This window comes from Littorina saxatilis, linkage group LG16 (assembly GCF_037325665.1).
Source record: "Littorina saxatilis isolate snail1 linkage group LG16, US_GU_Lsax_2.0, whole genome shotgun sequence".
Classification (NCBI taxonomy): Eukaryota; Metazoa; Mollusca; class Gastropoda; order Littorinimorpha; family Littorinidae; genus Littorina; species Littorina saxatilis.
The window spans coordinates 45295617-45313302 of NC_090260.1; the positions used below are offsets into that span (position 1 = coordinate 45295617).

The window sequence follows — 17686 nt, forward strand, 5'->3', positions numbered from 1 at the left end:
CATACACGTAAAAATCCACTCGTGCTAAAAACACGAGTGAACGTGGGAGTCTAAGCCCATGAACAAAGAAGAAGAAGAGTATTATTTAAATTATGTTTTGTTTATTCTGGCAGTGGAATAATGTAAAGCGCTTGGAGATGTTAATGGGACTTGCACTGTAAACATACTTGACAGTAAGTAGTATAGTATAATAGTGAAGAGTCCTGCCGTGCTGACCACCTCTCGATTACAACCACCTGCCCGTAAAGACCACCCCAAAACACCTCTAGTCAGACTACCTGACAGTATGGATAACAACCACTTTGGGTTGGTTCCTTGTGTAGTCATTTTGACAGGATTGGCTGTAGTTTTATCATTCTCCAATGTACCGCTCATCCCGGCTGACTTGCTGTGTGTGCAGGGTACTTCACTGGCGTTCTTCAGGCGATTCTGGGTCAACAACTCTCCCATGGACTACCATCCCAAGGACATCATGTAAGGCTAGAAAATAGAAATAGGTTTTTTTCTCGGTGACAAGGTAAGATAAAAAAAAACACACAATTAAGTTGGTTAGTAATTTTTGTTTTGTTACGTTGTGCGGTTGGTGATTTGTTTTCTACAAAGACCTTTGACTGGGCAGAGATCATGCCAAGCGTATCTCCTTGAAAAAGGATAAGTGTCCATTCTGCAGTCTGCAAATGGAGTTTCTTTATTTTTATGTTCCTTTTTTAATTTTAATTTTTTAATGGTTAAGTAAATGGTTTGGGGTCGGGAGGAAATAAAGGGTTGGTTGTGGGAATGGAAACTACATTTCTTTACTTTTTATATTTAGTCAAGTTTTGACTAAATATTTTAACATCGAGGGGGAATCGAAACGAGGGTCGTGGTGTATGTGCGTGCGTGTGTGCGTGCGTGCGTGTGTGTGTGTGTGTGTGTGTGTGTGTGTAGAGCGATTCAGACTAAACTACTGGACCGATCTTTATGAAATTTGACATGAGAGTTCCTGGGTATGAAATCCCCGAACGTTTTTTTCATTTTTTTGATAAATGTCTTTGATGACGTCATATCCGGCTTTTCGTGAAAGTTGAGGCGGCACTGTCACGCCCTCATTTTTCAACCAAATTGGTTCAAATTTTGGTCAAGTAATCTTCGACGAAGCCCGGACTTCGGTATTGCATTTCAGCTTGGTGGCTTAAAAATTAATTAATGACTTTGGTCATTAAAAATCGGAAAATTGTAAAAAAAAAATAAAAATTTATAAAACGATCCAAATTTACGTTTATCTTATTCTCCATCATTTGCTGATTCAAAAAACATATAAATATGTTATATTCGGATTAAAAACAAGCTCTGAAAATTAAATATATAAAAATTATTATCAAAATTAAATTGTCCAAATCAATTTAAAAACACTTTCATCTTATTCCTTGTCGGTTTCTGATTCCAAAAACATATAGATATGATATGTTTGGATTAAAAACACGCTCAGAAAGTTAAAACAAAGAGAGGTACAGAAAAGCGTGCTATCCTTCTTAGCGCAACTACTACCCCGCTCTTCTTGTCAATTTCACTGCCTTTGCCATGAGCGGTGGACTGACGATGCTACGAGTATACGGTCTTGCTGAAAAATGGCAGCTACTTGACTAAATATTGTATTTTCGCCTTACGCGACTTGTTTTTTTTTAACATCAAATGCAAGAATTTAGTTTTGTGTGTCCATGAGAGAGAGAGAGAGCTATTGACTAATTGAGTGAGAGAGATTGAAGTTAATGGCGTTTTATGTATTTGGTAGGAGGGAGGTTTAATTGAAGGCGCCTGAATAAAAAAAAATTCTTCTGCAAATATGCCACAATTGTCATACAAGTTTCAAAACTTTAAATTTAAGGTACAATCTTCCCCAGCAGGTCTGCACAAAAGTTGACCTTCTGCGTTACAAATAATGCTAGCGCACAGGAGGACTCCCTTCACCTTTCAAAAGCAAGTGTTTAAAAGCTTTAAATTTTGAATAGGAAAAAAATAAACCAAACCGCAAAACCATTGAGTTTGATCATAGTGATTTGATCATGAGAGAGAGAAAAAGAGAGAGAGAGAGAAAGAGAGAGAGAAAGAGAGAGAGAAAGAGAGAGAGAGAAAGAAAGAAAGAGAAAGAGAGAAAAAGAGAGAGAGGAAAAATCTCCTTCCCTTAACCCACCAGGCACAGCTCTGGGTTCGAGCCCCGAACTATCCACACGGAAGGCGACACCCTAACCACCAAGCTACGCACCCGTCTAATGTTTTATTTCAGGTTGACTGTGGTTTACCTGTCCTGCAAGGTGGAAGAGTTCTACGTTCCCATTGGTCAGTTCGTCAGCAACCTGAAGGGCAACCGCGAGAAGTTTGCCGACACCATCTTGACCTTTGAACTCCTCCTCATGTCCAAACTACGATACCACCTGACCGTTCACAATCCTTTCAGAGCCATGGAGGGGCTACTTATTGACATCAAGGTGAATTTTGTTGAGTTATCTTTCTTGTTTTAAGGATGATGTGAACCACCTCCCATCTGTCCAAGCTTTGACATTGGAGTTGGAGGGTTTGATACTTGGAGTCAACTTTGTGCACACACCACGCTTGCCTCCATCAAAGAGGAGGGTTTGATACTTGGAGTCAACTCTGTGCACACACCACGCTTGCCTCCATCAAAGAGGAGGGTTTGATACTTGGAGTCAACTTTGTGCACACACCACGCTTGCCTCCATCAAAGAGGAGGGTTTGATACTTGGAGTCAACTCTGTGCACACACCACGCTTGCCTCCATCAAAGAGGAGGGTTTGATACTTGGAGTCAACTCTGTGCACACACCACGCTTGCCTCCATCAAAGAGGAGGGTTTGATACTTGGAGTCAACTCTGTGCACACACCACGCTTGCCTCCATCAAAGAGGAGGGTTTGATACTTGGAGTCAACTTTGTGCACACACCACGCTTGCCTCCATCAAAGAGGAGGGTTTGATACTTGGAGTCAACTCTGTGCACACACCACGCTTGCCTCCATCAAAGAGGAGGGTTTGATACTTGGAGTCAACTCTGTGCACACACCACGCTTGCCTCCATCAAAGAACCCAAGTTCACAGTGAAAGTCTCTGGGCTTGGAAACATGAATACACTCAGGCAGGAAGAAGATAAGGGTAGCGCCGTATACTGTATGGCAGCTCACGTCGTTCCCCAGTTAGAAAGCAACCTGAATTTCCACGAGGTTAACCTGACAAGACTGTATACAATCTTATCCTTAACCTTCCTCCACCGTACACATCAGGGCTCCCTACAGATGTTATGCCTTGAATGTCACAAGACAAGGAGAACTTGGGAAATTCTCTGAGCCCTTCACAGAAGGGTTATAAATTGTCATATGTATCAAATAGATTTACTCTGTAAATGTGTCCATTCTGTAAGGACAAGTTACAGTTTCTTGGTGGGTGGCAGTGACTGGTTGTTTCATGGCTTTACTAGATGCCGTCTGTGGTACTGTGTTTGTTCAGGGTTCAAGTCCTCTGGCGTATTTCTGCAGTTGTAACCATAAGTACTCTTTAGATCATTGACTTACCCAGCAATGTTAGGATATTCTCTTCAGAATCAACAATTATGATATCAATGACAGGCGCAGTGTCGTAGTGGATAATACATCGGCCTCCTAATCGGAAGGTCGTGAGTTCAAATCCCAGCCGCGGCCACCTGGTGGGTTAAGGGTGGAGATTTTTTTGATCTCCCAGGTCAACTTATGTGCAGACATGCAAGCCTCATCCCCCTTCGTGTGTAAACGCAAGCACAAGACCAAGTGTGTACGGACAAGATCCTGTAATCCATGTCAGAGTTTGGTCGGTTGTGGAAACACAAAATACCCACATGCTGCCTGAATGGCGGGGTAAAAACGGTCATACACGTAAAAATCAACTCCAGCAAGAACATGAGTGAACGTGGGAGTTTCAGCCCATGAACGAAGAAGAAGAAAAAGAAGATACATGTCCCAGTAGTTTTTGTGTTTTTTGTTTGTTTGTTGCTGTAATGGTTGTGATGCATACATAATATGTCAAACATATTTTATTTTGTTTCAGACAAGATTCAAAGAGTTGGAAAACCCAGAGAGGCTACGGAAGAACGCAGAGGAATACATCGACAGGTGTCTGCTGTCGGACATTGTGTTGATATTGTCTCCATCTCGGGTTGGTTGGCTTCAACTTCACTTCAAGTTTCTTGCTTTTTTTTGGTTTTTTTACATTTAGTCAGATATTTAGTTTTGTATGTTTTGCTAAAGGTGTCAATGTGCATATATATACAGTGGAACCCCCTTTTAAGACTCCTCAATTTAAGACTTCTCCTTTTTAAAACCTGGATTTTTCAGATTTTCTGTTCATAACCTCTGTAAGCTTACCTCCCTTTTAAGACTCCCTACTGTTTGGGACCTCTGTAAGCTTACCTCCCTTTGAAGACTCCCTACTGTTTGGGACCTCTGTAAGGTTACCTCCCTTTGAAGACTCCCTACTGTTTGGGACCTCTGTAAGGTTACCTCCCTTTGAAGACTCCCTACTGTTTGGGACCTCTGTAAGCTTACCTCCCTTTGAAGACTCCCTACTGTTTGGGACCTATTTTCCTCAGGCTTTTTGAGGTCTTAAAAGAGGTGTTCCACTGTAATATATTTATCTTGTGACGCTGTGTGCTCCATGCATGTACCACAGAGACACAACATTTTCTGAAGTTATGAAACAAATATTACTGTACAGAATATAACAGAAAAAGAGTCAGTGAGTTTGTACGTGTGAATTACAATTAGCTTTTTCTTGCTAAACCAATGCAAGAGAGGATAATCACTGAGGGAGACTTCCCAACACCACTGTTTGTCTTTTAACAGTTGAATGATGTTATGTTTTGTTGCAGATTGGATTGTCAGGAATACTGTACAGTGCCGGCAAGGAAGGGATTAACATGGACAGGTATGTGGGGATTACCCTGGACAGGTATGTGTGGATTAACATGGACATGTATGTGTGTCAATACATCCAGAAGGGCATCATATCAGTTGTTGAAGAGTTCAGATAGAAGTGATTGCGGTCAGTGTTAGGTTTTTCTTGGGGGGAGGGGGGGGGGGGGCGCAAACTTCCGATTTACAATACTTTTAGACAAGAAGTAAGAAAAGTATCGTTGCTCGTACGTCACTCTAAGGTGTCATTACGTTGTTGTTTTTTCAGTCGCACTCTCTCTCTCTGAGCTGACAAGAAAAAGTGGAAAAGTAACCAATTTATTTCCCACGTGGTTCGGCGTGTAAGAATTTCGTGTGAGAACGTTTCACTGAGTTTACTGGTGGTGACTGTGTGGTTGCAGCGTTCAGGGCTTCTGTACTCTGATCTGTCATAACATTATCCACAGTGTTCAGGACTTCTGTACTCTGATCTGTCATAACATTATCCACAGTGTTCAGGACTTCTGTACTCTGATCTGTCATAACATTATCCACAGTGTTCAGGACTTCTGTACTCTGATCTGTCATAACATTATCCACAGTGTTCAGGACTTCTGTACTCTGATCTGTCATAACATTATCCACAGTGTTCAGGGCTTCTGTACTCTGATCTGTCATAACATTATCCACGGACTCAGGGCTTCTGTACTCATCTTGAACACACGGCCAGTACCGTGTAACTGGCCTTGACACGGAACGATCCAGGGGGGGCAATCTCAGTCATCTCAAAGAGGGAAATCCAAACGCAATCCGCTTTGTTCGATTTTATGGGCTTGGACGATAGAGAAAAATAAGAAAAGCAAAAGCTGGAGTCCAGTCTGGACGAAACTGCTATCAAGAACGCAGAATTGATTTTTTCTGAGGTTTTTTTTAGCCGTAAGCGCCATGTTTATCGGAGCAGGAAACTCTTCCAGAGTGAGGCCCCTTTGTTGGTTTCACTGCGGCCGCATTGTGAACAGCAGTTATGAGAAATTCATGGCGCTTACGGCTAAAAAAATAACTCAAAAAAAATCAATTCTGCGTTCTTGATAGCAGTTTCGTCCAGACTGGACTCCATCTTTTGCTTTTCTTATTTTTCTCTATCGTCCAAGCCCATAAAATCGAACAAAGCGGATTGCGTTTGGATTTCCCTCTTTGAGATGACTGAGATTGCCCCCCTTGGATCATTCCGTGTCAAGGCCAGTTACACGGTACTGGCCGTGTGTTCAAGATGTTCTGTACTCTGCTCTTTCATAACATTATCCACGGTGTAGGGATCGACACAGGGAAGTTTCCACGTGTTCTCTCCCTGTGTTCTTCTGACAGGAAGTTCACGTTCCCACCCCAAGGCATATGGCCTTCACCTTGGGCCTGTTAATAGATGTTTTCCGGAAATAATTCTGTCGGGATTTACAAGCAGAAGAGAGTTGCGCCCCGCTTACTAAACCTCTGACAAACAGGAAACACATGGTCAAACGGGAAACACATGGTCGACGATCGCAACAAATAACAAACTCCGATGTGGATGATATGCAGTGTCCACTCAATATTACCCCATTTCTTTACAAAAAAATACACATCGCAGTTAACGATTTGTTGCAGCAAGGCTGGATCGCTTGTCCCGAGTGTAAGCCAACAACGTGTTTTGCCTGAGGTCGAGGTCACAGCAGCGTGGGAAACTGACATGCTTGCTGCAGCAATCGTGGCTCCGATGTGCAAATTTTCAAAAGAAAAAGTCATGATATCGATTGAACACTGCATAACATACAATAACAATAACAATAACAATAACAGCACTTTATTGTCCATTAAAATATTACATAAAAATGGAAATCTTTCTTCGGCACACCCTGCCTGCCTGTAAACGATTATAACAACAATTGTATAGGACGACACACATAAAACACATCAGAGTCAGTTATTGGCTGCGATCATGGCTTTTAACTGGTCGACCATGTGTTTTAGTGTACGAGGTTTTGTTAGCGGGGCGCATAGCTTCCACAATCCTTGCAAATTGTGACCGAGTTATTAAAAAAAAAAGGGTCTATTGTGCTGGGTCACGGGGTCCTACAAAGACCTCGGCCTTTCTGCCGGAAGTGGAAGTTGGCTGATAACACCTAAACACACACACTGGGGTGATGCAACTTCAGTGTTGGTGCGAGCTTTGCGTTAGAAGAAAGCGATCTGAATTCGCCAGCACTGGGATAATAAAATAATGAAAATCAAACAAAACCGTTCATTGCCTACAAAAGAACACTACCGGAATGGTTGGCCTGGTGGTAAGGCGTCCGCCCCGTGATCGGGAGGTCGTTGGTTCGAACCCCGGCCGGGTCATACCTAAGACTTTAAAATTGGCAATCTAGTGGCTGCTCCGCCTGGCGTCTGGCATTATGGGGTTAGTGCTAGGACTGGTTGGTCCGGTGTCAGAATAATGTGACTGGGTGAGACATGAAGCTTGTGCTGCGACTTCTGTCTTGTGTGTGGCGCACGTTAAATGTCAAAGCAGCACCGCCCTGATATGGCCCTTCGTGGTCGGCTGAGCGTTAAGCAAACAAACAAATAAAAACGTTAAATGTCAAAGCAGCACCGCCCTGATATGGCCCTTCGTGGTCGGCTGGGCGTTAATCGAACAAACAAACAAACAAACAAATAGAAGAACACTCAGCAGAGGACACACCTGTGATATATGTTTTCTTGACGCTGTAAATTTCAGCAAACGTTTATGACAACTCTTTACCGTTTGTTTGTTTCAGATATGTGACGGAAGTGCTGATGACAGGACTGGAGGATGTGCTGCGGTGTATTTATCCAGCTGAAAAGTGAGTCTGTTCTGTGTTTGGTGTGGATCACTTTTGGGTTCTCTCCCTTTTCCCCCTATCTTCAACAGTAAAGATCTGTCGAAAGGCACAAGCCTGTACACAAAGACATGCATGAGTTGGGGAATGTCAAGCTTCTGGATACACAGGTAGACGGCCGCAATGGCCCGGTGGTTAAGATGTCGGCCTTCTCTGTGTAATGTTTGTGGTTCGAATCCCAGCCACTTGCTGTAAACAGAGTATGGCTGCCTAAATGGTGGGGGGGGGGGGGGGGGGGGGGGGTATACATTAGCATCACACCTTCCATTATTACACTCATCAACCAAAAGTCAATCACAACAACAAACACAGAAAAAAGAACCATTGACATCTTACGCACAAACAAATGACGCAGCATTCACCTTAGTCATTTCTTTCTTTGTTTCTTTCTTTATTTGGTGTTTAACGTCGTTTTCAACCATTCAAGGTTATATCGCGACGGGGAAAGGGGGGAGATGGGAACATTAGTCATTAGCTCCATGACTACTGGGGAAGGGAAATAACTCCTCTACATTTCTTGCGATTTCGAATGTTTTGCAGGAATTGAACACTTGCAGGAACGCGTCAAAGGGGTGATCTGTGATCACAATGTGCAAGATGTTTTTTACAAGTGTGTTTTTCAGGAATCAAACACTTGCAGAAACATGACAAAGGGGTGATCTGTGACCACAATATGCAAGGTGTTTTTTGCAGGAATCAAACACATGCTGAAACGGGACAAGGACCTGAACAGAGAGCTGGTGGGACAGATTCAGAAAAGGCTGGAGAGATGTCGCAACCAGGAGAACAATTCCGACAGTGAAGTGTGAGGTTCTCGTCGCGATATAACCTTCATGGTTGAAAACGACGTTAAACACCAAATAAAGGAAAAAGTGTGAGGTTCAGAGCACACAAAATTAATTGTCTCTCTAAAAAAGAAAATCAGCTATCCTGGACTCCTGGAAGTGTGTAACCTGAATGTTGTTTTGTTGTGTGTCTCAGTTGTTAGTGATGTCTAGTAGGTTTAAACAAAACAAAAAGTTTCCAGGCTGACTCTTTGAACGTTGACCCTTCACAGAAACTCAATTTGAATTTTGACCCTTCACAGAAACTCGATTTGAATTTTGACCCTTCAAAGAAACTCGATTTGAATTTTGACCCTGCAAAGAAACTCAATTTGAATTTTGACCCTTCAAAGAAACTCAATTTGAATTTTGACCCTTCAAAGAAACTCGATTTGAATTTTGACCCTGCAAAGAAACTTGATTTGCATACTTCACACAGGAAGGTACCCTTCTTCCAAATCCACGGGACACAACTAGAACGAGTTCTGACCCATGAAAAGTCTTTCTGGAAAAAAAGCCCACTTACCCACAAAACAAAAGTTACCTACTTACCTCCCCTCATTTGTTTGACCTTTTATCTGAAAACAGACAATGATTTGTTGTTTGGCTAAGACGAGACATGACTTCTTATTATCAGGTCTAAGGTATGATTTTAACAAAGTTCAAACTATTTTTCATAGTTACAAGCCTTTGTATCATGGAGAGAGCATGGGTTTGTTGGATTATGTCCCTTTCTGATTCAATTTCTTTGGTTTGTATTTCAGACTCCCAAAATCTGGTGACAACTTCAGCGATTGGTGTTGATCTCACAACCGAGGTTGTACCTGGAACCAAAGTATGGAATTTTTACACTTTTTACAGGCCGAACAGTGAAGGAGTTGTCAACTCCTGCAAGGAGCAGCAGACGAATTCAAGGCTCATGTGTAATTCTCAGTGACAAACAAGGCCGTTTTCACTTATATATCCTGGTTGGTTTCCGTTTTGTTTTTTGCACAGGAATATGCCTCCCAGGAGGACAGCGTCAAGGCGGGTAGCCGAAGTGACCCGAGCCGCTGCAGGTCGGCTGAAGGCCAGCAACCAGACAGCCTCTCAGAGACAACCCGGTGGGTTTGAGTCAGCCACAACATGAGGGAAAGAAGGCGCCACTGCCTTGGCAGCGGTATTGGCGGAGCTACGCAGGCTGGGGGAGCGGTAAGAGGCCTGCCAAGTGGCCATGTTCTCGCTCCAGAAAGACAACCAGCGTCTGCAAGAAGCTGTTTCGGGTGATCATGAGCATATTGCCTCAACATCCGGATCAACGACAACCGGTACCAGCAATCCTACCCCGTCTGGCTCGGTCACCAACCTGGTCAATACAATCACAGGTGAGGCGGTCGCCCAATTGGTGGTTAGTAGAAAGAAGACTAAAGGGAATCGATCAACGACAGAATTGACCCCGAGAGATCAAGTGTAAAATATGCTTCCATTGAAGATGCCATCAGACTGGTGAGGGGGCTGTGTTCGGGTGCTTTCATGGCTAAGACCGATGTGAAGAAAGCATTTTGAATTATGCCATTTCATCCCGACGATGACCCTTTATTTGTATTTACATGGAATGTTGATCTTGCGGTACAGATGGGGGCTCATCTTCATGTCAGATCTTTGAGTCCTTCAGTACAGCCGTTGATTGGATTGCTAAAACAAAGTTAGGGATTAACCTGGTGCACATGCGTGACGATTTTCTCTTGATTTCGGTTTCTGATGCACAGATACGACTAGCGGGGCGATGGACATCAAATGCATTTACTTCCTTTATTAGAATGCATAATATCTGAAATTTCAGTTTTTATAATGGAACGGACGGTTCAATGCCGCAATCATCGGGCAAGGGTACATTTGGTGGCTTGCGCGGTGTTTGTAGTTGTTGGGCTGTCCGTGTCAGGCTATGGGGCGGTACCAGCTGGGCTGGTTGGTGGCTTTTTACCGCCCTTGGGGTTAAAACACAATTTGACCTGTTATTGCATTGGTTGCATTGGTGTAAATATATTGTAAGAAAGTTTGACAATTAACCAACCGCTGCATAGCGAGACATCTTTTACATGGTTTTTGCATTGTTGTAAATACTTTTGCCATTTCCAATAGTGCATATATATATATACAAGTGGAAAGTTTGTGACACAAATGCAGAAATTGTAAGGAACACATAAGAAACCAGCAGTCACTGCTGGCGGATTAGCTCCCTTATACTCTATTGATTCAATAAGGCCAAACCGTGTCAAAATTACTCAACGGATAACTGAGATGCCAGATATGCCACAGTCGCGGGCTACTCAACCCAAACCACCGAGGGCGAAGGGAAGTAGGCTGTGGACCGGAGCAATCTGTGGACTAAAGCTTAAGTTTCGGTTCCAGCCGATCAATGACGGTACAGCACCGAAGCTCAAGCCATGGTCTCAGCTCACCCTGGCAGGACATGCACTATAATCTGTCATTTGTTTCACTTATGAACTCAATCATAGCACATATTTGCTACCATAGTGCGCCTTGCTGTCTGCAGACCAACTGCAAGCCACCAAATGTACCCTTACAGTCAAACCGCAGCACTGGCCTGTTCACAGTGGAACGAAACAACACAACACATGGGTGGAAGTCGGGGGTTGTGGAGGTTAATGTCAGAGCTGATTAAAAGCGTTGTCTCTTGTTAATTGTAGCAGATGGAAGTGACTTTGCATTATGGGTATTCAATTTAGTTACACATTTTTTCTTTGGATCGGTACAAAACAACTTTCTTGAGACGCAACCAAAAATGCCAAACCATTTCTCCACATACATTTTTTTGTTTTGTTTGTTTTTTGACTCACATGCGAAGCAAAAGTGAGTCTATGTACTCACCCGAGTCGTCCGTCCGTCCGGAAAACTTTAACGTTGGATATTTCTTGGACACTATTCAGTCTATCAGTACCAAATTTGGCAAGATGGTGTATGATGACAAGGCCCCAAAAAACATACATAGCATCTTGACCTTGCTTCAAGGTCAAGGTCGCAGGGGCCATAAATGTTGCCTAAAAAACAGCTATTTTTCACATTTTTCCCATTTTCTCTGAAGTTTTTGAGATTCAATACCTCACCTATATATGATATATAGGGCAAAGTAAGCCCCATCTTTTGATACCAGTTTGGTTTACCTTGCTTCAAGGTCAAGGTCACAGGAGCTCTTTAAAGTTGGATTGTATACATATTTTGAAGTGACCTTGACCCTGAACTATGGAAGATAACTGTTTCAAACTTAAAAATTATGTGGGGCACATGTTATGCTTTCATCATGAGACACATTTGGTCACATATGATCAAGGTCAAGGTCACTTTGACCCTTATGAAATGTGACCAAAATAAGGTACTGAACCACTAAAAGTGACCATATCTCATGGTAGAAAGAGCCAATAAGCACCATTGTACTTCCTATGTCTTGAATTAACAGCTTTGTGTTGCATGACCTTGGATGACCTTGACCTTGGGTCAAGGTCACATGTATTTTGGTAGGAAAAATGTGTAAAGCATGTGAGTCGTATGGGCTTTGCCCTTCTTGTTTGTTTTTTTTGTTTAACTTTACAGGTTATTTTCCTGTTGCACTTAAAGGCTGTATATGCTTTAAGAGTTTCAGTAGACTTGTTAAAGCCTCCTCTAAAATTAGTCCTGATTTTCAAAGAAGTTGTACTAATTTTACCTGGAGTGCTCTCGCACTTTTCTTGATGTTTTCACAGTTACACAGAAAACCTTAGACAAAAAAAATCCCACACTTCGCAGGGAGAAGTAAGGATGTTGATGTTTGGTATGTGACCAAGTGTGTTTGTTTGTTTGTTTGTTTGCTTAACGCCCAGCCGACCACGAAGGGCCATATCAGGGAGGTGCTGCTTTGACATAACGTGCGCCACACACAAGACAGAAGTCGCAGCACAGACTTCATGTCTCACCCAGTCACATTATTCTGACACCGGACCAACCGGTCCTAGCACTAACCCCATAATGCCAGACGCCAGGCGGAGCAGCCACTAGATTGCCAATTTTAAAGTCTTAGGTATGACCCGGCCGGGGTTCGAACCCACGACCTCCCGATCACGGGCCTTACCACTAGGCCAACCGTGCCGGTTATGTGACCAAGTGAAGGGATGGTCCGGTCCCATCTTAACGCCTGGCCAGTGAAGGGATGATGGTTTGTGCAGAACAGAATTCAGGTACATGTACTGCTAACTTAAAAAAAAAATGTGTTTACCTCAGTTGTTTTCAGTTGGTTAAAAGTTGCTTTAACCCCGTTTTTTTGTTGTTGTTGTTGTTGTACCGCTAACTTATGGTTTACCAGAGTTTTAGAAAGTTGAATTAACCTGTACTTATTCCTCTTGTGTGTTACTGAACTTTAACCTGCACAACATGTACACCTGTGCAGGTACAAAGCCAAGATGGCGGAGCTGCTTGACGATGACGAAGACATGAGGAGTCGCAAACGGGCGCGACGGAATGAGGTCTGAATTATTCTCATTGAATGCTTAATGAAGGGATCAGATTGTCATTTTGATTCTGACTTTAGATCTTGGGGTACATGTAGAACAGTTCCAAATCAAAATTTCGTTTTGATTCTGACTTCAGATATTGTGATAGAATAGTTCCAAATCGAAATTTCTTTTTGATTCTGACTTCAGATATTGTGATAGAATAGTTCCAAATCGAAATTTCTTTTTGATTCTGACTTCAGATATCGTGATAGAATAGTTCCAAATCAAAATTTCTTTTTGATTCTGACTTCAGATATCGTGATAGAATAGTTCCAAATCAAAATTTCCTTTTGATTCTGACTTCAGATATCGTGATAGAATAGTTCCAAATCGAAATTTCTTTTTGATTCTGACTTCAGATATCGTGATAGAATAGTTCCAAATCAAAATTTCCTTTTGATTCTGACTTCAGATATCGTGATAGAATAGTTCCAAATCGAAATTTCTTTTTGATTCTGACTTATCCAACTGTCGGATATGTTTGCAATGAACGAGCTCTTCTGGATGGACTTTTTTTTCGTAGCCAGGTCATTAAGACCTGTACACATTGTCAGTCTCATTCAACTGACCTGTTGTCCTTTTTGTCTGGGAACAACATGACTGTGCATGCAGTTTAAATATATATATATATATTTGTACTAGATGAATACCCACTTCGCCGGGAAGAAGTAGAGCCGAATACCCGGCTTCGCCGGGTGAGTGACGCACCGTACGCCGGCTTCGCCGGGTACCCGGCTTTGCCGGGAAGAAAGCGTTGTGAACAGTGACCTTCTAAAAATAGTAACGGGAATATGGATGAAAGCGTTGTGGACAGTGACCTTCTAAAAATAGTAACGGGAATATGGATTGACGCCACACAAAGTAAGGGAGATAAACGCGCAAAACACTGGAGAAGATAAGGAAGAGTTACTGGGAATGGATCGGGGAAGATGAACAGAAAAACCAAAATCGGTTCAGCGCTGCGCGCTGAGAGCACGTGTTGAAAATTCTCATTGACCAGGTTGTGTCCGGGGTCTACCTGAATATGCCCACCAAATTTGAAGCAGATGCATCGAGAACTTTGGCCGTGCATCGCGAACACACACACACACACAGACACAAGCCGTGTATATATATAGATTACACCACTCTTGATGTTTCTAAAGTCAGTTTAATGTCTCTTCTTTTCTGTTTTCTCTCCAGGAGGCGAGACGGTTGGACAGGGAGCTACTAAAGTGACTTCACGACTTCCAACCAAGTGCGGACCTTTCTGTGCATGACGGTGCTTACTCTGTTAGCAACTGTCTTGTGGTGACTCAGCAGATGTCGAGGTGCTTTACGCTGGAGTTATCCTAGACAGAGTGACTTCACGACTTCCAACAAAGTGCGGATTTTCTGTGAATGACAGTGCTTATTCTGCTAGCAACTGTCTTATGGCGACTCAGCAGATGTTTGCATGAGGGCATTACGCTCAGTAACACTGGAGAAGGTAGCCAGGAAGCATTGCCATACCCAAGCTTGATGTCGAAAGACTCGGCAAGGTGGCAAAAGACATTAGAGTACACAACACTACTTATTGACCACTGCCCACGGGCTGCTGCTTTTCTGTGTGTGTGTGTGTGTGTGTTGTTAAGAAGTGAGAGTGGAGAATTATTTTGCTTTGTGCTTTTCAATAAATATGAAGTACATGTAACACCCAGATACTGTTCTCTGTTGTTTTTGTGAAATATCAAATGTGTACTTTTTTCTGTTTATACTCCGCAGAGAAGAGAAACAAAGACAAACTTAACATCATAAATAACAACTAAGGAAGTTGTAAATGCAGGATGCATTTATTGATTTGTCCTGGCTACATGTGATTATAAAGATTATAATAATGAATGTCAGTTGTGATACCAGTAAACCATACAAGCAAATTATATATTATATTTGTTCAATACAAACCTTTCAGAAAAAAACCCACATCACAGTGTTGTACCGTAAAATCCCTAGCATAAGCCCACCCCCCCTGTGCACAGATTTGGGGCAAAATTGGGGGGTGGGCGTTTGCTAGGGATAGACCCCTTTGCACAAAGTAAGTTTTGTGCTCAACCGTGTAATTGAGTGAATACAAACCCCGAAAGCATGTAAGTTAGGTCGTGTGAGTAGAAGTGAAGGAAAAAAGAAAGAAAAAGGACTTTGAGGCAAAGAAGGCCAACCATGAGAGAGAGAGAGAGAGAGAGAAAGAGGGAGAGAGAGAGAGAGAGAGAGAGAGAGAGAGAGAGAGAGAGAGAGAGAGAGAAAAGGACTGGCTCTTCTGAACACAACCCGAGCATAGTCATTCATATTTATAAAGTAAAAAGAAAATCGCCAGACCTTTGCAAGGACAAACAATAACAACACAATTCCGGGAAAAAGAAACTTGATGAAATGTCGAAATGTCAACACCAATGAAGCCCTTTCTTTCTGTACAGGGAAGAAATTACACGATCGTCTTTGAAAATGAAACGTTAACTGAACTTGGATTTTGTCTTCAAAAGGCCCAATCTTTCTGAGAAAGAAAAACCCACAAACTTAGGAAAAAAAAGAGAAGAGAAACTCGAAAAAACATGAACGATGGGTGGGAGTGAGGAGAGGGGACAAAGAATAAGAAAAAAGAGAAACACGAAAAGGTCAAGAAGGGGAAAAAGATGACCTTTAGAACAGTCTGCACAAATCCTAGTGAAAGTGGGCCAATAGTCTCTTTGAAAAAAGCAGGGTGGGCGTTTGCTAGGTAGTTACCCCTGTGCACAACTTTTGGCCCAAAGTGGGGGGTGGGCGTTTGCTAGATGGTGGGCTTATGCTAGGGATTTTACGGTATATATATATGCTTTTTGTCCAACATTTTCCCACTTATATAAATATTCCAGCTCTCTCTCCTCTCTCCTCTGTCTCTGTCTCTGATCTCTCTCTCTCTCTCGCTCGCTCGCTCACACACACACACACACACACACACACACATATTCTTACACACAGCAGTTCACACACACCCGCCACTGGAAGACACATACAGCACCCTTTTAAGACTTCAGGTCTTCCAAGTTCCATCTTACTACATGTACTGGCTTGTCACAATTCTGAAACAAATCAAAATCAACATGTTGTTCTAAGACAACTATTTTTCTGTCATTCAATATCCCTTTCACCCCAGCACCAGAGCGATTTGTCTTTTTGTCGCAAATAAGATTATAAACAGTTAAAGCATTTACACGACTATCCCACAGATTACTACACATGCCTTTAGTGTTGCCCGCCAAATGAAACTTGTCGGTTTGTCAGTTCGCATGTCATTACCGTATTGTGTACGCTTAGTTGTCTAGAAGACGAGCAGTTGCGGTCAGTGGGGAAAAACACGACGAGAAAAATTACTACAGAATCTTTAATTGCCCAAGGTTGGGAATTTGTGATGACGTTGCGGTTAAGAAACATTTCAATCCAGCCATATACACCAACACACGCATCATTTATACAAACTGATCAACAAAATTAATTTAAAAACAACACTGGACAGCATAAGTTTAAAATTACATTAACGAAAACTAGCAGTATACACTCACAGCTTCCTCGCCTCAAGTCACACACACACCCACACACACACACACACACACACACACACACACACACACATACAGGTACACACACACCGTCGCACGCACTGCGCGCACACACACGAACACCGTGCAATTGTATAACGTAACAGAAATCGCAGTCGCTGGTAAAAATAAAAGACAACAAATTAAAACATGAAATGCAATAAACATAGATCTGATGGTCAGCAAATTATATCACACACATACTAGACTACTTTTCTTCACAAGCGCATCCCGAAGCTGATCCAGTATTTTGACACATGATTACATTTTTTGTCAGTAAACATTGAAAGAATCATTTGTTTTAAATGTATTGGTAAACTTAATTAACGGTGCAACAGACGCATGTAATGCATGTTCGAATCATGGATGTTCAAACGCTGTGTGGAGATGCTCATTTTTCTGAAAATACATCAAGTTTGCTTGCATCCTGAACTCAGTCAGGTCAAAATGAGTTCGGCTCATTCTCTCCCTGACAGGATGCCTTGAAGGAAACCGATTTTTTTTTAACATATTTAGAGCTTTTTGTAATGTATTATCCTGTCGCGTCCGGTCAGGGAGAGAATGAGCCGAACTCATTTTGACCTGAGTTCAGGATGGTTTGCTTGAGAGTACTCCAAGTGCAAAACAGGGTTTCCCAGGTCTGCACAATCAACATTTCTCGTGATCACATTCACGGGCTAAAGGCTGTGTGGGGTATGCCAAAATGGAATCAAATACCGTGTTTCACCATTTTTATTCGTAGTCAAACACAATGTATTGGCATATGAACTTAACCAGATAGAAATAATCTTCTCTTTCGTCGAGACAACTAGACTTCCCTGTAGGCTTTTGGCGTAGTAAGATAGTTCACGTGCGGAGTCTGATCGAGGCTTACGCTGTCCTGCTCGTACAATTATGAACATTGATTCGTAAACAAATTGCAGTTTTTGACTCCTTGCAAG

At 42.4% G+C, this 17686-nt stretch overlaps 1 protein-coding gene and 1 long non-coding RNA gene across 5 annotated transcripts in view; one reads left to right on the forward strand and one right to left on the reverse strand.

The window, feature by feature from the left end:
- Positions 1-14833, forward strand: part of LOC138949746 (cyclin-H-like) — an 87371-nt gene extending 72538 nt beyond the window's left edge. The window contains exons 3-11 of one of the 4 annotated variants that reach the window (XM_070321563.1): positions 401-474; positions 2264-2465; positions 4070-4177; positions 4890-4945; positions 7704-7769; positions 9626-9993; positions 12487-12840; positions 13050-13125; positions 14338-14833. In XM_070321563.1, coding sequence (XP_070177664.1) covers positions 401-474; positions 2264-2465; positions 4070-4177; positions 4890-4945; positions 7704-7769; positions 9626-9758 — 639 coding nt within the window. In that variant the 3' untranslated portion in view covers positions 9759-9993; positions 12487-12840; positions 13050-13125; positions 14338-14833. Of the gene's footprint in view, positions 1-400; positions 475-2263; positions 2466-4069; positions 4178-4889; positions 4946-7703; positions 7770-8498; positions 8611-9393; positions 9994-12486; positions 12841-13049; positions 13126-14337 lie in introns of those variants that run through there. The other 3 variants (XM_070321562.1, XM_070321564.1, XM_070321565.1) reach the window with 3 other exon arrangements.
- The window catches only part of LOC138949780 (uncharacterized), a 94185-nt gene continuing 77867 nt past the window's right edge, over positions 1369-17686 (reverse strand). Inside the window, exon 2 of the long non-coding RNA XR_011450441.1 lies at positions 1369-1641. This is a non-coding gene — a long non-coding RNA (uncharacterized lncRNA). The remainder of the gene's footprint in view (positions 1642-17686) is intronic.